The sequence below is a fragment of the Vulpes vulpes genome, chromosome 13 (genome assembly GCF_048418805.1).
Source record: "Vulpes vulpes isolate BD-2025 chromosome 13, VulVul3, whole genome shotgun sequence".
Classification (NCBI taxonomy): Eukaryota; Metazoa; Chordata; class Mammalia; order Carnivora; family Canidae; genus Vulpes; species Vulpes vulpes.
Window position 1 is genome coordinate 60,543,153 of NC_132792.1, and position 21,205 is coordinate 60,564,357.

Below are 21,205 nucleotides of genomic sequence, written 5' to 3' on the forward strand. Positions count from 1 at the left end.
CCTTTGCCACATCCTACCTGAAGCAAGGAGGCAAATCCACAATGAAATCATTAATCTGAGCGTGTTCTGTAACACACTGACTTTGGGGTGATTTTCCAAATGTGGCTAATATTCCTTCATGTCAATTGAGATCAGGGCCCAATTTTACTTGCAAAGAATGGGTGTATAGCACAAAAACTTGGTAAGCTCATTTCTCTGAAACAGGTAAAGTTTAAACACCTTTTATTTCAAGAAATAATTGCTTCTAGACTTTCCCGAAGCCAGAATTGTTCTATAAAAGTATCACAGAATATTACACAAGATTAAAAAACACAGTATGCTTCCTAATAACTTGAAACCTTTTTACAAAGCACATCATTCATGACCATAAATATGTTTCTTCTGTCATTCAGCTGGTGACACACACATCTGATAAAGAGCTAGTTAATTTTAACATATGTACAGAGTCTATGATAAAGACTTAAAGTTATCAAAGATTCACCTATAACATTAAACTTTCTTTAAAAAGAGTTTACCTTAAACACTTAAAGAAAACATAATTTACCTATGCATTTGAATGATCTAAAAATAAAAAGAAAATCACGGTTAAGCTAAAAAAAACCTTCTTGGGAAGTTGGCTAGGGTACTGATAACTCTCCATGAGGTAATCCTTTTGCTGGTATTTAAAAATCTAATACATAACAAGAATATTTTCAAGAATACAGAATTTCAAAAGCAGTCTTGAATTATGCCTTTTAAAAAAAAACCCAGAACGTGGTGAAGGCCTTAAAAATAATCATATAACACATATGGTGTGTTTAAAATATGAAACATTCATGAGTTTGTTTAATTGAAAAAGATTTCTTATATAAATTCAAAACTAAGCATATTTTCTCAGCACTTGACCTTATTAGCCAGGTCAAGAAAACAAAGATGAAAAAAAAAAGTCTTCAGTCCTTTTATCCTGCTAATAAAATAATAAAATTTAGCAATCTGAAGCATACGATGAACACTGAGGCTAGGCACAGAGAGAGCAGGCAATCTTTGTTTTGTTGATTTATTTATTTTTACTGCCAACATCGTTAGCCATGCCTTTCTGCTAATCAATTTTAGCAAGTCGAGGAAAACGCATGCAATATTTTCTGGCAAAAGCATATGCTGAACAATATGTGATCCATACTGTGTGCCATTCTTGGGGTCTACTTTCTGTGGTCACACTGAGAGCAAGCAGCGAGACTATGAAAAGCCTATGGGAAGAGAAAAAAAAAGACTAACCAAATAGACATGGCATTCTGATCTCAAAATGCAAAAATTGGACATGATGGCACTGAAAATCCCAGTGGTTAAAAAAGGAATCAAAACCACATTATGCAGGCAGTGGAAAGTGTGTCGAAAGACTCATGGAGGACGTCAAGTTTTAGAAACTTAGTACAATCCTAGCCATCTTGACTGGATAGTATTTGTATAGGCATATCCCTATAACTTTCGAAAGATAATACTGTTTTAGTCTCCCCCAAACAAGCACACACAGATCAACTTTCCTTTCTATTCTTGACAAATAGTTAATTAACAACCCCGAGTCCCTGTGTGCCTACTGCTCACGCGCATGCTAACTTCTGCACCTGTGTACCTACGGTAGCTTGGAGTGTGGGCTGTTGTGATTGCCTGTATTAGTTTACTAATAAAAAGTTAAAAAAATACTATGTTTAGGGTAAGGTAACAATTTCAGCTAGTCAGAGGAGAGTGGAAAGGAGGCACTGCCTTCCAGACTCTGTAAGCTCCCCATCTTGTGGTTCTTCACCTTGTTCAACATCCTTTTCTCGCTGCTGGAGTTGGGAGGCTGCTCCACGGCCACCGTATTGATCGTCTGATGAACAGAATCAACGTCAGAATGCACAGGAAGGTGCAGCTGATCTTCAAAAACATCTTCTCCTGGACCACCACGCTGGGGAAGTTCTTTCTGCTGCCTGCTACTGGGCTGCAGCCGGGGCCTGGGCTTGAGCACCAGCTCTGTGAGGCCATTGCCACTGAAATCGGTTTCAAGATGATTTCTCTCTTCGTGCTCCAGCCATTTTTCAGTTTTATGATTTCTCCAGTGTTCAGAATTCAAACGACTAACTTCTGGAATGTCGTTATTCCATTCAAGTTTCGTCTCTGGACTGAATGTTGGTTGGTTCAAATGCAGGGTTCGAAGGTCAGCTGGCAAGGTCAAATGAGGCGCTTCCCCAACCAGACGACTCGGGTCTTCATCTGACTCAGCGGAGGCCGTCTCTGCTGGCACAGAGAGCTCAGCAGATCCAGCCAGGAACCCATCACTTTGAGCATTTTTAGTCTTATTTGTTTTATTTTGCTCATGGCGGCTGTTCAGCAGTGCAAATACTCTATCTACATCCTTCAAGTAATTAGTCCAGTCAACCAGACTAAGTGTATAGTTTTGTCTGTACTCATAGACACTTGCATTCACACTGTATAAATCCTCTAGACCTTGCCAGTTGACATCTGTGGTGTGGCTGGGCAGATTAACCTTCCCATCCATCCCATAACTGTCCTCTGTGGAAAGAGAGATGAAGGTGGATCATTAGTGGAGAAAGTACTTCCTACTTATCAGACAAGCAACTTACATTGTTTTTAACAGCACAGATCAACTTGAAATACAACACTAAAAAGCATTTTCCCCTAGTAATTTATTATCAGGGAGTGGACTTAGGTTACAGAAGTGATCGAACAGTAACAAAAAATTGGAAAGAGGCTCATACAAGCACAAACCTCTAGGATGAGGCACAGCTGGTACTGGAAATGCATGGCATCATCAGTCAGGAGGTTTATGTTTTACCCCCTGCTCTACTCAAGTCAACTTTCCAGCCAGGACATCATGTGAGTGAGGCAATCTGAGTCTTTGTCCCTCACCTGTGGGACAAAATGTAGGAATAGTCGTGCGATAGAACTTTACTACCTACAGGGTCGCCGGGTGAATGATAAATTTGAAAGTGTTTTGAGAAAAAAAAATAAAAAGAAACAATAAAGAGTAAAAAAAAAAAAGAAAGTGTTTTAACGTAACATTAAAGTTAATTTCAGACATTTTATGTAAGACATTTAATGCAAGACATTTTTATGCTCCTTGGCACTCAGCATAAAAACAAATGTGAATGCAATTACACTCTTCAGATCTAATGCTTGCATCCGTTTCTTTGATTTTGTTGTGGCCTTGAAAGTTCTATGCTCTAGGTAAGTCAGTCTTTGAATGGTTTTCACAGTGTACAAAGAACATACCAGCTTTCTCTCTCTCAGATCTTTCTACATCACCACGGTGACTATAGTCCTGCGGAAAACAGCATCTTTCCCCTTGCTGTGTCCAAGTGCCACTTAGAAAGAGGCAGTCTGGATTAATGTGATGAACTACCCACAAAGCAACACAGATCAGCAGGAAGAATAAGTAAAACTACACAACACCCACACTCTCGGTAAACTAGAAGATAAAAAATCATGTAATCTTCAAACCACCTGTAAGTAAAAAAATGAAAAAGAAAGAAAGAAAAAGTTAATACCAAATCTCAACAGAGCCGTAACGTCGCACTTTGGGTACGAGCCCTGGAAAAATGGTATAGACAAGAGAAGAAGGATATGAAGTGGCAGCCAAGAACTGAGTTGAAGCCATCGCTGGAAAGAACGTCAACCTGAAGTAGAAAAGACTGTAACAGGAAGAGACTCAGAAGTGGGCATGAATCGAGGTGGTAGTCTAAAAGGCACTGCTTCAGGGAGAAAAGGACACAGAGCAAGAAGAAACATCCTTTGGAAACTGGGTGAGAAAGGTAGAGGACAGCAGAAGGAGGGGGGAGGGATTTCATATCCTGTAAAGGAAAAAGAAAAATTTGGAAGACACACAACCTCCCTCTCACCCCCAAATAATAATAAAATAAAATAGTAAAAAAGAAAGTATATTTGGTTACATCCACTAGAAAGGATCATATTAAATTAGAAATCTCAATCTCATAAATACTTGAAATCCATGAAATTAATAAAGGTAGCCTCAATCTATACACAATTGTTATAAAAGAAAATAGAAAATAAGAATAACAAAATCTATTATCTTATGAAAATGCCATATGTCCTACCAAAATAAACCATAAAGTGAAGGAAATCACAATACAAAATTGCCAAGTAAATTAAATGTTTTCAATCATGCACCCCAGGATGTGAAAACCATCTTAAATCAGAAATTAAAGTCTGAAAAAAAAATTAAAGTCTGAATCAACGATCTCACAACCATCCAAATCTTCAAGTATCAAGGCTACAGAAGAACAGTTCTAAAACTAAATGTAAGAATGCAGGGAATACTATACATATTGACTCTCTTGAATAGTCTTCATTCAACCAAGAAATCATTGGAGAAACTTCAGCAAAAGGATTGAATGTGAACATTTAATGTACTTATCAGATTTAGGAGTACAATGAAGGTAGGAGATGGGTCGAAAGATAATATATACATTTTATATGACAAAGTGAAAATAATGTAACTAGAAATGGGAGGAAAGATAGAAAAGCTGAAAGAGAAGAAGCTCATTGAGAGTAGAGTTGAAGTAAGAGCTGGGAATCAAAGAACACCATTAAAAACTGACCAATGAGATAATAAAAGATTAAATAAGAAACAGGGACTAGAGGCATTAAAAACGTTTATGTTCAAAGCCAACCAAGAGGACAAAAATACAAATCCTACAAAGTTCCAAAGGCTGGGAGGAAGGCAACTACCTTTATAAAGAAGAAACTACCTGTTAAAGATGCAAAGTGAAGTACATGGAAATATAATAAGTGATACTCAATCTAAGACAGGCCAAGTGGACTAAAATTAAATAATAATCCAGAAGACCTAAATACATAATCAATCAGATCTCATTTAAGTGTGTCCAAGAGTATACTCCTTCTCACCTTCTCAAACAGACCTAGAAATTCACGTTATTTGATTCTGTGTTAGGTCACAAAAAAAGAATTAATAAGTTGCATAGAATAGAAATATTACAAATACCCTGACACAATGAAACAAGAAATTAGTAACAACAAGAAAGCCCTTTCACCTAGAAGCTGACAAACATCATCTGGATGAAAAGTAAAATACAAATATAAAAGTGCAGAATTTTAAAAAATGATAATGAAAATGCTATGTAAAAAAAAAAAGAAAATGCTATGTATTAGAACCTATGATGCATAAAGCATGATACTTACATATCATTTTAAGCATTCTTCACCTTACACACTTTTATCATGAAAAATAAATGAATTAAACCCAAACCTCAAAAAAAAAGCTGCAGAGAGAACAATGTGAATCAAAAGAAAGCACCAGGAAGGAAATCATAAAGGTGAAAGCAAAAATTAATGAGGTAGAGAATGGAAGAATGACATATCTAATTAATAAATAAAAATCCTGGTTCTTTAAAAAAGTATCAAAACAATCAGTAGTTCAGGTACTTGAGAGAAAGGGGAGAAAGTTCACATACATGAAATAAAAAATGACAAGGGAGAAATAATCATTGAAACATATGAAATTTAAAACATGAGAGACCACTTTGTAGACCTCAAAGCAATAGATTAGAAAACCTAGATGAAACAGGTAATTGCCCAGAAAATAGTTTATTGAAATTGACCCAATAGAAATAGAAAACTTAGATAAAGCAGTTTCCAAAGAAAGTTAAGTTATTAAGAAACTATTCTATGAAGATGCATCAGGTCCCTAAGGTTTCACAGGAGGCTTCAAGGAGGAGCAAAGCATAGAAAACCAAAGAAAATCTCCAAACTCTTTTTATGAAGCAAATATAACTAGCTGTGGCAGAGAGAAAGAGGTCCATATCCTAATCCCAGAAATTGTGGCTATGTTACCTTTGATCAGTTTGCAGATGTGATTTAATTACATTGGTAAGGGATGGTGATTCTGAAGTGTCCAGATGGGGACAATGTAATCACAAAGGTCCTAATTAGGGAAAAGGAGGCCGGGGAATGAGAAGATACACGCCCAGAAGTGGAGGTCTCACACGCGTGCGTGTGTGCGCATGTGCACACAGGCAGACACCTGGAGATCTGAAGACCCCCCCCACCCTGCCAGCTCTGAAGATGGGGGGAGAGGGCAGTGGGTGTAGGCAGGAGTGTAGGCAGCCTCCAGAAGTGGGAAAAGACAAGGAAAGGGTTTCTTTTCTAGAGCTCCTGGAAGGAACACAGACCTGCTCCCTCCATGGGTTTAGCCCCATTAACACCCATTTTGGACTTCTGACCACTAAAAATAAAAGAATAAATGTGTATTGTTTAAGACAGTGATTTGTTACAGCAGCAATAGAAAACTAACACAAGACCTAAAAAGGCAACGCTAGGACAAACAGAAAAGGACAAGACTGGCATTATTTATTAATATAAAAACGAAAACCCAAAATAAAATATTGAAGAGAATTCAATATTATTATTTTTTAAAATTTTATTTATTTGAGAGAAAGCATGCATGAATGAGCTGGGGGCAGAGGGAGGGGGAGAAGCAGGCTCCAGGACCCTGGGATCATGATGTGAGCCAAAGGCAGAGCCACCCAGGCGAGCCGAGAAGTCAATATTATATTAAGAAAATAACACATAATGACCTAGTGGAGTTTATTCTAGGAATGAAAGCTTGGCTCCTTCTTAGCAAATCCATTAATATAATATACCATATGGGAAGATCTAAAGAGAAAAATTATTTGAGCATCTCCATAGATGCTGAAAAAGATTTTTGACAAATTCAACATTCATTAGTAATAAAAAAACACACACACACATCAATGGCTAGTTCTTTAACATGATAAAGATGTATACAACTTAGTCCTAAGGCCCGCCCTCTCACTGAATGGATCAGGGATGAGGGAATATTGTACTAGAAGTATTAGTTCATTCAATTTGACAAAAGGGATCAATTAGAGCCAACGAATTGGAAAAGAAGCAAAGCTATCTCTATTCACAAATGTAAGACAAGTACACCTGAAAAATCCAGAAGAATCAATGACAAAATTAACTCAAAAATAAAAATATTTTTTAAGGTAGCAGAATATAAAATTAATATACAGAAATCAATAGCCCACATATACACAAAAGAGAATCACAAAGAGGATTTAATTATGGAGGAAAAACCCTGTTCACACAGTAACAGAGAAGATAAGAGACTATGAATAAACTAGAAATGTGGAAAACCTAGAAGAAGATAGTTTAGAAAGTTTCTGAAAGACCTAGAATTTACTTAACCAGGTGGCAAAATATCTTTTGTTCCTGGATAGAAGACTTAGCATCATAAAGATGTAAGTTCTTCCTGATAATTCTTTCAAAAACCATATAAAGAAGTGGGCATATATGACATAACCAGATAATCTACAAGAGTAAGTAAAATGGCCTTGAAACTTTCAAAAACATGTCAACTCATAATAAAAGCAATACAAATTCCAATTCTACTGAGATATCCTTTCTTTCTCATTTAACTGGAAAAAAATTTAAAAGCTTGACAGCTGTGGAGAGCAAACACTCATACACTGATGATGGGAATGCAAAATGGTACAAACCATATGGAGGGAAATTTGGCAGTAGTTTAATACATTCATATAGGCATTTGCCTTTGACCCAGTAATCCCACGAGAAACTTACTCTGAAGATAGCCTCAAGAACCTAAAATATATTTGCACAAGGCTCTTAACTCCAGTATAATTTGTTTTCTTTTTTAAGATTTTTATTTATTTATTCATGAGAGACACAGAGAGAGGCAGAGACACAGGCAGAAGGAGAAGCAGGCTCCATGCAGGGAGCCCGACGTGGGACTCCATCCTGGGTCTCCAGGATCACACCGTGGGCTGAAGGCAGGCACTAAACCGCTGAGCCACCCAGGGATCGATCCCCTCCAGTATAATTTGTAATTGCAAAATATGAGAACGCCTGAAATGCTTATACACGAGAGTGCCTGAATACGTTATGGTACAACCACACAGTAGAAAAGAGAATGGGAAGATCTCTGTGAACTGGTGGAGAGGATATATTTTAAAGTGAAATAATATTTTAAGTGAAAAAGAAACCAAGTGCAATACTGTATGTGTGTATATATGTGTGTGTGTGTATAGTGTATATGTATATGTGTGTGTGTGTGTGTGTATAGTGTACTACTGTTGGTGTGAAAAAAACAAGAGAAGTCAAATATCACCACCTGCTTACAACTGAGACAAGAAACATGGGAAAGTAAAGCAGAAAACTGATGAGACTTGTTACCTACGGTGCATGTGTGGGAAGAGATGCGGGGAAGGACTAACATTCATGTCCTGTTGGCAGTTTCGACTTTTGGAACTACCTTAAAGTATTACACACTGAAAAACAAAATTAAACTACTAGTGATGAGAAAAAAATAGAACCCAAACTGGGATATGAGCAGAAATAAACAAATTTGGCTGTTTCAAATGAGTAACATAACCATAAATAAAGGAGGAGGGAGCACGGAACTAGCCCGAGTAACTTCAAACACGGTGCTCTTTTTTTCTCCTTCTAAAGACAGAAAGACCTGAAAAATACACTGAACTTGAGTTAGCACGTTTGTGTTTACAGCTGGATGATCTAGCAATTCTGAAATTGCTGTGCGCTGTAGCATTTAACAGGTGAGTTAGGCCATTGAGGGTAACAGGAACTAGACTACTTACTGCTGGAAAAGGAAGGTATCATATGGAAAGTTGGAAGACTAGAAGGAACCCGGAGCTGTTGAATTAGAATTAGAGGTATCAGGGCAGTCCCGGTGGCTCAGCGGTTTAGCGCTGCCTGCAGCCCGGGGCCTGATCCTGGAGACCCGGGATCAAGTCCCATGTCAGGCTTCCTGCATGGAGCCTGCTTCTCCCTCTGCCTGTGTCTCTGCCTCTCTCTCTCTCTTCTCTGTGTATTCTCATGAATAAATAAATAAAATCTTTAAAAAAAAAAAAGGAATTAGAGGTATCAGGGCAAACATGCAGTTTTCAATATATCTAGATAGCTACGTCCACACGTAGCTCCATATCTGCAGTAATAGGAACGGCTGTCCAATATCCGAGTGTGTGTATTTTAAATCTGTCCACATGCCACTCCCCACTTAAAAGGAACTGGGGTTCTTTGGAGAAACAGCTGATTCCAGATGTGGGGGAGTGAAAACACAAGATGAACCTGGAACATAGTTAGGTCTGAAAGCAATGGAATGCTCTAAAGATGATGAGGACACACCAAAAGGATACAGAAGCCACCTGAAGGGACATCATTGGCCAAAACTGGGACATTTTATTCATCAGAATAAATAATGGTAGCAAAAGGATATCCATGGGATAAAATAAGGATCTATGAATCCTTTATTGCTATACATACGTACATACATATGAGAAAGAGAAAAGCTTTTTCTCTATAGTAGAGTACCACTTAACAAATGTAGCAAGAATAATGAAGCTGTAAAAATTATCACTTTTCAGTCATCAAAATGATTAAGGCAAGAATTATGAATTCCTCAAAAGCTAGTGGATGAATTACTGATTAAAAAAAGAAAAATAGTAATTCTATGGTGGATTAACCTAGCAAACACCTTAACCAAGTAATCAAAAGTGAGACCACCAAACAGATGTCATGGAGCTCTTTATAAGATATTCTGAGGGGTGCCTGGGTGACTCTTGATTTCAGATCAGGTCATGATCTCAGGGTCATGAGATCAAGCCCTGTGATGAGCTCTGTGCTCAGCAGGGAGTCTGCTTGAGATTCTCTCTCTCCCTCTGCCTCTCCCCTGCTTTCTCAAGTAAATAAATAAATAAATAAATAAATAAATAAATAAATAAATAAATAAATATTTAAAAACATAACCAGTGGGATGCCTGGGTGGCTCAGCAGTTGAGCGTTTGCCTCCAGCCCAGGGCATGATCATGGAGTCCCAGGATCAAGTCCCGCATTGGGCTCCCTGCATGGAGCCTGCTTCTCCCTCTGCCTATGTCTCTGCCTCTCTTTCTCTGGGTCTCTCATGAAGAAATAGATAAATCTTAAAAAACAAACAAACCAAAAACCCCAACATAACCAGTTAAGTATGTCCCACTCTATGCACAGGTAGCAGAGATCATGTAGGTGTGCAACTGTATCTCTTCTGGAGCAGTGTTCTAATCAGCAAGAACTACTGGTGTCCCTAGAAGCAGAAAGAATGGTTTGTAGAGAGAATGCCTGATTCCTACTGACTTCTTCAGTTTGCTCTGTTCCATGGCCTCTGCGAAGCCCCACCATCAATGCAGTTTCCTGAAAGCACCAGGCTCTCTCCCTCCTCAGCACCAACATTTATGTCTGGAATGTGCTCCCCTGCCTCATCATCTGAGTCAGCTCTCAGCCTTCACAATTAAATGTGAGCATCATTCGCTTCACAAAGCCTTTTGTGACCCTCCTCTTCCCATCCTTGGGTTTCCTCAGCAGGGTGGGAGCCCCTCCATTACAGCACCCACCTATAGATGATTCTGGGGACAAGTGCTCAGAAGCGAACTTTCACTTTCATCTGGCTAAGTGTCAGTCATTTCAAGGAGCAAGTAATAGGTCATTTAGAAATTCATAAGCATTTGTAATTTTGTTGATCATTGCTAACCGGAAGGTTGATTTCATTGATGTGGCTACTTCCCTTCCCAGGTTTCAGTTCTGAAGGCATTTATTTGATTTTCAAAATTGAAAGAACCTGAACAGAGTATCTGCTCTTACATCCATTCCATTCTCCGAAGCCCTTCTCTGTTTTTCTGTGCTCTCCCTGAATGCTTTTATGAAGGCACACGGCTTTCAATATTTGGGACCAAATCAGTGTGCCTTGTGGATGGCATTCATGCTGCTTGAAACCCAACACGTTTTAGATTGAAATGGAATTTGCTTTAGGTTTTGAGATTTCAGAGACTCTGAATTCGGCATCCTGCAAAATAACTAAAAGCCAATCAATTGTAATCACCTTTTTAATTGTTACGCGTAGAAGATTTCCCGTGCACTAATTTTATTGATGAGTTGCAAGAATACCTATTTATTTTGCAAATACAAGACTATGAACGTTCAACTAAGAAGGCAGTATAGAACTATAAATAAATGAAGTTATGTCATTTATCTATAGATGAATAACTTTGTAAAGTCAATGGCTGATTAAAGGCACAAACCTGCTTATTGAGACAAATGCACATAATTTTCTCTTTCTTAACACTTATTTAGTTTAAAAAAACCCGCTGATTTTTAAACCCATTTTTAAAAAGATTTTATTTATTTATTCATGAGAGACACACAGAGAGGCAGACAGATAGGCAGAGGGAGAAGCAGGCTCCCTGCGGGGAGCCCGATGCGGAACTGGATTCCAGGACCCTGGGATCACGACCTGAACTGAAGGCAGATGCTCAACCACTGAGCCACCCAGGAGTCTCTGATTTTTTAATCCATTAATGTGAAGGTAAATGTCCTTCAAAATTCTAGCTTTCTTTGATAAACCTCTCACTATTCAACTTTGCTATCAAACATCGTTCACAGAATGGCTTTCTTCCTTCAGTACTCTAGATCAATGTTCCAGATCATGCCAGCGTTGCCTTCCGCATGCAGCGTTAAATGCCACTGCCCTGGGAAGCTTCTCTGGATTCCTCGGGGTCGGGTTTGGGGCCCCACACAGCTCTTAGAGCATCATGTCCTCTCCTGTCAGAGCACTTTGTTTTCTGTATGGTAATGGGAATACTTGACTCTGTTCACTTAGAAGGCAGTGGCTTGCATAGACGTGGCCATATAGATTCTTTCCTTCTTTATTTATTGAATGGATGAAAGAAGATTAATTTTTCCCCTCTCATTGTCCTCTCAATTTTGAAGCCAATTAGAGGTAGATTTCACTCCTCAGTTTGGAGGGAAGGGTCTGAGAGTCCTGCGACACTTGTGTTTCTTCCTCTACAGTACAACAAATAAGGCATTGGGAGTAGAAGCACTATTGGAAAAGTAAGACAAAATTTTGAACTTTCTTTGGGAGCTTAGATGAATCCTGACTCATCCCGGCCCCGGAGCCTGACCAGAGTGGCCACTGTTGTGTGAAGAGAAACTTGCCCCACCAGTTGGCATGGTGTGTCTAGCAGAGCGTGGGCTGGTTTCAGTGCCTGCGTGTCCCACACAGTGGCCCTGCCTCTGACCCATGCCTTGACAACTCTGACCCTCAATCCTCCATTACCTGAGGAGGCTGGTCCCTCTAGCCCCAAACCCTGACCTTGACCCAACTCTTGATCAAGCATCTTAAACAGAAAAGTCCAACAGAGCTAGCAAGGCAACTTAAAAGACAAATGGGCTTGTACTATGATGCATGTCAATTTATTTTTCAATAGAACTGGAAAGAAATACAGAGAGAAAAATAAAATGGAGTCCTGAGATGTGACAGAGAGAAGAGAACCAGGTGAAGCTTCATTAAAATAACACAGAGCAGGGCAGTGGAGGTTGGGTTTTGTCCTTCCAGAACTTCAAGCAGTTCGGAAAGAAGACTGGACTCTGAATTACCAAAGAGTGATGAAGGAGATGCTGGTGCTGATGAATAGCTCTTTTAGTGCTTCTTATAAAATTCAGGAACATTCCTGGGAATTATAATGTCACTGTTCCCTTTCACATACTGTTTCCTTCATGTTAACGTTTTTTTGTTTTGTTTTGTTTTTTGTTTTTTTCATGTTAACGTTTTGCATCCCATGTACATCTGACTAATAATACTCATCGTTACTGGTGCTTGATATGTGCCAGGCTCTGTTCTCAGCTTCTTACTAGGGAGGCAGGACTTGAACCCAAGGCAGACTAGCTCCTCAGTACTGATCAGGCCCTAACACACAGCTAGCTCACTTATGTCCACCTGCAAAGCATGAGCTGTGGCTCCAGGGTAGATGAATCAAAACACACAAAAGTGGGGCACCTGGGTGGCTCAGTGGTTGAGCATCTGCCTTTGGCTCAGGTCGTGACCCCGGGGTCCTGGGATCGAGTCCTACATCAGGCTTCCCATAGGGAGCCTGCTTCTCCCTTTGCCTGTGTCTCTCCCTCTCTCTGTGTGTCTCTCATGAATAAATAAGTAAAATCTTTTAAAAAAACCTGCGAAAGCAATGTGTGCCAAAGTGTGGCTGCTGCGGCTGAAGCACCATGGGCCTCCTGGCCTCCCAGGGGGGCACCGTGGGCAGGGCAGCAGCCCTGGCCGTGTGAGGCCGCCAGGAACTGACCGGCCACCCCACCCCGTGCCCGCCAGGAGCATTTCCTGGACATCAAAGGGCAGCGCCTTAGCTTTCCTAAGCAGTGGGAAAAAATAAACACCCTCTCACCCTGCTGATCCTATTCTATTTTGCGACACAGAAATGATTGCTTTCAACTCGAGCCAGAAATGATCTCCTGAGTCACAGAGGCCACTTTCTGCGTAGTGCCCGTCCTCGGTGCCTGTCCTGGCTGGAAAATGACCGGAGTGAGTAAGCAGAGCCGCCCGGGGGCCGGTTGCAGGCACACACCACGGCCATAAATAAATAAAATAAACAACGATGTTGAACAGGGAACGGGCTTGCTTTCCAAAGGCTGTTTAAGCAAATCTAAAGATTAATTTCTCCAAACCCACAAAATGGAAGGCAGTCAAAACTATCACGCAGTCAATTTTGTGCAAGAAAGATGTTTCTCGGGGGCACCTGGTTGGCTCTGGCCCAGGGCCTGATCCTGGGGTCCTGGGATCGAGTCCCACATCGGGCTCCCGGTGCATGGAGCCTGCTTCTCCCTCTGCCTGTGTCTCTGCCTCTCTCTCTCTCTCTGTGTGTCCCTCATGAATAAATAAACAAAATCTTAAAAAAAAAAAGAAAGATGTTTTCTGAAGCATTCTGTTGAATTTTCAAATTTCAATTTCTTCAGGCTCACATTTCAATTTCTTCAGGCTTGGTTGTCAACCATTTTTCTCAAGGTCTTTTATAGTGAAGTTTTATGATTAAAAATGCATTTAATTAGTTTTCTAGAAAAAAAAAAAAGGAAATCAAAATTGAAGAATCAAGGCTTCTGAACCCTGTCAGTGGTGCCGTCGCTGGAGGGCCGTATCCCTCAGACACCATCTGGAGACGGTTTTCTCAGCAGTTCACACAGACCGTGGCTTGCCTGGCATCTGTTTCCTTTCAGTCCAATAGGACACAATGAGCAGGTGAGGCCACGTCAAACACTGTATTTGGGCGTCCAGAGAGTCCCCAGGTGTGACAAGCAGATGCTCCCTGAGTCACCCTATTTCGTGACTTCTGGCCTACAACGTGGATAGCCACTGAAAGACAGCTTGCCCCCCGCCTTATGAAATAGTGGGATCCGAAAATGCCAGTCATTGTGAGTTAGGGTATCCTTACATCTGTCCTTTGATAAGGGAGGTGGAGGGGAAAGGTAACCCCCTGTCACCTTGCACAGTCACGTTCTCAGACAGGTGACCCCATCAACGAGTTTACCAAGGCTGTGACAAACGACCTGCCAAATGATGGATTGAGTGGCAGTGGCACAGGGAGAGAGGAGTCCCAGATGCCTCCCACTGAATTATGACCAGGAGGGCAGTTACACATCCCTCATCTCCAACGTGTCCTCGTTTGGGCAGGACTTCACGGAGAATGGCTCTCTGACTAGCTCTGACCAGGCCCTGTCTCTTAAATAGCCTCTTAATATCCTTTTACCTCGTTCATGACATGGAGTAAAAGAGAGCTCAGCTCCCCTGAACATCCCTTCGCTGAGTGCATCATAAAATAGCCATAGAGTCAATATTTAGTGTTAGGTCCACTTAAAATGTCACACTTTGGAAATGTCTCAGTGTGGCCCCTGGGAGGCAGGCAGAGTGCTGGTGTGTGGGATATTACCTCGTCAGCCCATATCCCGGGTGAGACCAGCTTAAGAGAGGGTTCTTCTGCTCTGTCCTACGTGTGCTGGGGGTGATGTGGGGTCGGGGTGGGGGCGCAGCCAGGAAAGGAGAGGAGACAGGAGAGGAGAGAAAAAGAAGAGATACACACGTGGTTATTAAGTATCCTCCACAGTCCGGCTTTCTTTGTTTTGTTAGTTGTTTACATCCCCCTCTCCCTCCCTCTCCTGTTGTTTGGCTCCTGGTTGGAAAAGGAGGAATCTGAGACCAATCAGGAGGCTGGAGGGGGGGCAGTGGGGCAAACAGGGTGCCCCGGCATGGCACCAAGCAAGTCCATGCTCCTTTGATGGATTCATCATGAATGAGGATGCCTGTCGACACACGGAGCCTCAGTTTCCCCACAGTAGAGGTGGTAAGGGCAGTCCCCTCCTGCCCCACATGACACATTTCTGACAAATCCACCCAAGGTCTATGCTCAGAATGGAAAATTATCAAGGGCTGACGATGACAGGTGTGTGGGTCCCCCGCTCCAGAACACGATGAGATGAGAGGGGCAGGGGGGGGTCGGAGGGAACAAGGTGGCTGGGCTGAGGCCTGTTTATGCGGTTTGGGTGTGTCAGGCGTATGGTCTCGGTGCTAACGCACAGACCTCTCTGTCCGGGACCCCGGTGCCTCCTCCTCACTCCCCACCACCCTGCGGAGCCTTCTGAATCATATCACCGCTGCTTTTCACCACCCAGGTTAAGTAAGGCCTCTTGACAGAGAAGCTCCTCCCCTTTCCCCCACCTTCAGCTGCAGAATGCTCTTAAAATTCCCATTGCTCCTTTTGGGTCCTTGACATCATGGTTCACAAGAACCTCTTAACCAGGTTCCAGGAAGCCTCTCCACACGTCAGCGTGCAAGCGCCACAAGGGAAATCATCCTCCCGACCTCTCCCCAGGGCCTCTGAAGGTCATTCTGGGTTTTTTCCCCCTTTCACATCATCCCATGCTTAAAAGCATCATCTAATGAGCAAACACACATGGAGTAAACGCTCTGAGAGACATCCTGCCGTGACAGCTGATTAAAAGCGAAGTGACAGATCTGTGACCAATGACACGACATGGTGGCGAATGCTGTTAGCACATGCATGCACCCCGCACCACGCTCTGCGCAACACGGTGAGAAACGGAAATTAGTTGAAATGGCTGGATCATGCAATTATTGGGAAAGAAGCTGCGGGGGAGAATAAAAAAGTGTGAATACCTGTGTAGGTCATAGCTTCCTCCATCTTTATTTCCTGATATAGGAAAATACAAGAGTAATGTATGTTAGCTTTAGAACTCACAAAACCATTCACTATGCAGTTCTCCATGCACAACATCTAAATCCTAGAAAGAAACAGATTGTGTTAAGTACAGACAGGGCTAAAGTCCCATAGAGCTTTTCTAGTAGGCAGCTTCAAAATGAGCATGGAAAGCTAAAAAATAAAAAGGTCTGAGATACAATGTAGAGGAGTTCACATGAAAAGGGAGTGCAGTGGGAAAGGAGGAGAGCCCATGTAAAAGTAGTGAGAGAAGTACTTCCAGTCAGGCTCAGTAAAATTATGGTTATTTTTAGACAAAACACTTGGGGGGCGGGGGGGAAAGGCCAATAATCCTCTCGCTTCGGAACGATCTAGAAGGTGGAGAGGACTACTTTCGGCCGAACAGCAATCCCGGGCTCCCCCTGGTGTGTCATCCCATCAAGAGACTGTCAGCCTTCCCGGGGCAGTCACATCATCACCCATTAAGAGAGCGTGGTCCTTTGGGGGAGAAATGTCAGGGTGTAATTTTGCTAGGGCCTCTAATAATCGGTTTAATTTCTAAGCCTTATTGGGCTTTTACATTTTTTTCTTTCTTTTTGGTGTGTGGAGGGCGAAGATTTGAGGAAAAGCTAGAACAAGTAAGCAGGATATCTGAAAAGGCTTGAGCCAAGTGCAGTCGTGACCAAAAGACCCATTTTGCAAGTCAGGACTGGACTTTTCTGGCTGGCAACTCATCTGATGACGATGTTAACGGAGAAGATAGCTGTGAGGTGACCCCTCTAGACTTTCTTATGGGACCTTCACAGCTTGAAAGCCTTGGTGCCCTACCATGGTGCAAATGACAGGTGGCAGACGTTGATCCTTTGGGGATGGGTGTCCCCCGCCCCCAGTCACATGAGCCAGGGACCCAGAGACACCTGCTGTTAGGGGCTCTGGGAAAACCCAGCTGCATACAACGGGTCTCTGCAAAGTGCTCCCCACTGCCAGGGAGCCCCACGGTTCACCCTTTTGGGGTTGACATGTTGCGCTGCTGGCAAGCCCTGGCCAGCACCAGCTCTCTCTCCTTCCTTCTGTGGACTGCAGGAATTTACATTTCTACAGGAATTATGAGAAAATCAGTGTTCTCATCAACTAGGGAAGGGCTGGACAGGCTGAAAAGAACTGCAGCCTTATGAACCAGAGGGGAGATAAGTGAGTTTAACACTGTGGCCCTGGGAGGGAACATCTGGCTGATTCCGTATGGGCCCTCTAACGCTCTTAGGCCCCAAGACAGTGAATTACTCTAGTATCTCTAACTTCAGAGGGGAAATCCTGGTAAAAGAAATCTAATTCACTGTGTCACGGGTAGGTATCCCACTGGGGCAGCTCCCAACAGTGATAAGCAGAAACAGGGCATTGTGTGTTTCCATCCAAATCCACTTAAAAAATTAGGATATCCTGGTTTACCTAGAGTATATGTTCTGTCTATTGACAGCAATAACCAATAAGTCCCCAATGCTTTCATCCTACCTGCCAGTGAGTGCTTCTACCAGGAGAGTTTACTAGTAGAACAGACGTGTGGGAGAAACTGGAATAAAATTCTCGCCAGATCTTTTGGTGCGTTACATTTTTCATTAATGCTCCCAGAGGTAAGCTTAGAGAACACGTTATATTTGGGATTGCCTGGAAAGTCTCCCCTGGATGAATCCCAAACTCTTGTGTTTCTACGCATACAGACGTTTCAAAGGTGGAAAACTCGACAACACAAAGAATTTCCCAGGAAATACAGGAAAAAAAAAACCCTTTTTCCCCCTTACCAACTTCAAGGCCCTTAGGTCTTGGGTTGCACTGCTTGTACCCCTGACAGCTTCTGAGCTCCATGAGTTGAACGTGCAGCTGATTCAAAATGCCCCGTTCCACCGTGTGCACTGCGTTTGTGAGCTGTGGATGAGGAGGCCAGGACGATAGAGTTATGCTCATGTTCTGGCTGTTTCATTTTCAACAACCTTCATAAAACGAAAACATATGGACTTACCTGATAAGGATCTGTATTCATATCAAAATACTCCAAAAAGCCAGTGGCGAACTCACAGAAAAGAAAATTATGCGTCTCATTAACTGTCCGCAAACACCAGTAGGTATTGTTGTTAGAACTCGTGCAAGCACAGAAAGAGCCCACTGTTGGTAGAAAAAAAAAGAAAAAGAAAAAGAAAAACAAAATGTAGGCTGGCTAGCCTGAAAAAACAAAAAAATGTAGGCCGGCTAACCATTTCCTGATCTTTTTTACTTTAAGGGGCACATTTTCTTTCTTGTAACTACTATGTGGTTAGATGTTTTAAAAAATTATATTTCCCTCCTTTCTAAATAATTTGCTGTGGGACCAGGTGGCAAATGGGAAAAATAATGGCAATTTATGATCGTGAATACAGATGGAAGGCCAAGGTGAAGTTTTAGGCACATGAATTTGCTTCCCTCCGTCAGGCCGTAGTCACTGAAATAGAGTGAGTGAGTGGAGAATGAAGGGGAAGGAAAGGATCAGAGCTTGTATTTCTGGTTATTTTTATCTTTTCTTAAAAAAGAAAAAAATAGTTTTATAATACAGAGATGGACCTGGTGCCCTTGCTTTGTTCTCTATATCACAGCGACACGTCACAAAATGGTGCACAGAAACGGGATTCTTTGTGATCATTGTAGACAATATATTTTTTTTAAAGATTTATTTATTTATTTGAGAGAGAGAGAGAGAGAGAGAGAGCGCACAAGCGCAGTGGGGAGGGCCAGAGGGAGAGGGAGAGATTCTCCAGCAGAATCCCGGCTGAGCACGGACTCTGACTCAGGGCTTGATCTCACAACCCTGAGATCACGACCCTGAGATCATGACTTGAGCTGAAACCAAGAGTCAGACACTTAACTGACTGTGTCACCCAGGCACCCCAACAATGTCTTAACGTGAGATGAGCTATGACCATTAACACGTTTTGTACCATGAGAGGTTCACTGGTTAACTGGTGGAAAGTAAATAAAACATATGTCAAAACAAAACAAAACAAAACAAATTACTTAGTCTTCTTCTTTTTTTTTTTTTCTTACTTAGTCTGCTTTTATAGAAAGGCAGTTTCCAGATTTGCTGACCTTTCCTGCAATAATAATTGAATTTTAAAAGTGTGCTATCTAGAGAGGCAGTCAGTTGTTTAAGCATCTGCCTTTGGCTCAGGTCATGATCTCAGGGGAGTTGGCTTCTCCCTCTGCCCTCCCACCCAACTCATGCTCTCTCTCCCTCTCTCTCAAATAAATAAATAAAATCTTTAAAAAAATGTGCTATCTAGCAAATATTTTTTAAATAATTGGGATAGGTACACTTAATTAATGAGCATTCACTGTCCATTATGTGCTTTGCATGCATTGACTCCTTAAAAGAACTTTATGAGACAGATTATTATTCTTTCCATTTTACAGATGGGAAAAACGGAGCACAGAGAGGTTAAATAATTTATCTAAAGTCACAACAGCTGACAAGTGGCAGCATTAGAGATCTGGCTAAAGGCTATAGTCTTTTTTTTTTTTTTAATAATCTGAATTTTATTTTTTAAATTTATTTTTAATTTTTAAAAAATTTTTATGATAGTCACAGAGAGAGAGAGAGAGAGAGAGAGAGGCAGAGACATAAGCAGGCTCCATGCACCGGGAGCCCGACGTGGGATTTGATCCCGGGTCTCCAGGATCGCGCCCTGGGCCAAAGGCAGGCGCCAAACCGCTGTGCCACCCAGGGATCCCTAAAGGCTATAGTCTTAACCACTATATGCTACTTACCTCCCTATCCAATATTAAACACACTAAATCTGTCCCCTTAAGCTAAGAGATATTTTAAACAATGAATGAGAAATGATTTTCTTTAAATTTTACTTTAATAGACTTTTTATTTATTTATTTTTTTAAAGATTTTATTTATTTACTCATGAGAGACACAGAGGGAGAGGCAGGGACACAGGCAGAGGGAGAACAAGGCTCCATGCAGGGAGCCTGATGTGGGACTCGATCCCAGGACCCCAGGATCACACCCTGAGCCGAAGGCAGATGCTCAACCGCTGAGACACCCAGGTGTCCCTAATAGACTTTTTAGAGCATAAAACAGTTTACAGCAAAACTTAGCAGAAGGCCCAGAGACTTTCTAGGGACTACACTCATCTCACAGATGCCCAACTTTCCACACTACCAAATTCCCTTTGACAGTGGCACATCTGTGACAGTTAATGAACCTACATTGACACATCATCACCCAATGTCCATAGCCTACATTGTGGTTCGCTCTTAGTGTTCTATGAGCTTTGACAAATGTATAATGACATGTATCACCAGTATAGTATCATACGAAGTAGTTTCATGGCCCTAAAGATCCACACTGCTCCATCTATTCATCCCTTACCCTGCAGAAATTATTTTTCAAACTGCTGTGTGTCCTGTACCCCACCCCAGAGCTTGGTGGAGAATGGATGCCTGTAACCTGAGTGACCCTCAGAGATCTTCACTCCCCAGTTTAGGGAATGAGATTAAAAGTTAAATGCTATGAGTTTAAGAGTTCACTTGGCCTCAGTGTGGCTGGAAATGAAAATGCAAGCTTGGATACTGAAATCAAAAAGCATCCAAATGGAAAGATAAAACAAAGATTTTGGGATATAGGCCTGAAACCTCCTGAGAATGGTCTTGGGTTCCTGCAGTCTCTAAATTCTACTTTGAGAGACTCTGACCCAGGTGGTCTCCTGGGTTCTTCTCAATGAGAAGATCTGAGGTTTTAGCTACTCCCTGGGATGGTAAGCCTTCAATCAGATGCTGTGCCACAAGAATTAAGGGCATTATTTCTAGAAGGCCTCAGTGAATACTGTGCATAGGCCACCAAAGCACATATAAGTATGAATTTTAAAAGTGCATAATTGTTGGGACCCCTGGGTGGCTCACTGGTTAAGTATCTGACTCTTGATTCTGTCTCAGGTCATGATCTCAGGGTTGTGAGATCGAGCCCCGCATTGGACTCTGAGCTGGGCATGGAGCCTGCTTAAGGTTCTCTCTCTCCCTCTCCCTCTGCCCCTCCTCCCTGGTTTGTGTGTGCTCTGTTTCTCTCTTTAAAAAACAAA

General features: G+C 41.8%; 1 protein-coding gene across 33 annotated transcripts in view; it reads right to left on the reverse strand.

Moving 5' to 3' along the window:
• Window positions 1-205: 205 nt before the first annotated feature.
• SULF1 (sulfatase 1) overlaps window positions 206-21,205 on the reverse strand; it is a 175,407-nt gene continuing 154,407 nt past the window's right edge. For 17 of the 33 annotated variants that reach the window (XM_072734577.1, XM_072734565.1, XM_072734585.1 and 14 more), the window contains 5 exons: window positions 18,112-18,254; window positions 17,894-18,017; window positions 16,058-16,091; window positions 14,814-14,879; window positions 206-2,529 (listed from right to left, as the gene is read on the reverse strand). In XM_072734577.1, the coding sequence (XP_072590678.1) occupies window positions 2,499-2,529; window positions 14,814-14,879; window positions 16,058-16,091; window positions 17,894-18,017; window positions 18,112-18,254 (398 nt within the window). In that variant the 3' untranslated portion in view covers window positions 206-2,498. The remainder of the gene's footprint in view (window positions 2,530-14,813; window positions 14,880-16,057; window positions 16,092-17,893; window positions 18,018-18,111; window positions 18,255-21,205) is intronic. The other 16 variants (XM_072734572.1, XM_072734568.1, XM_072734570.1 and 13 more) reach the window with 2 other exon arrangements.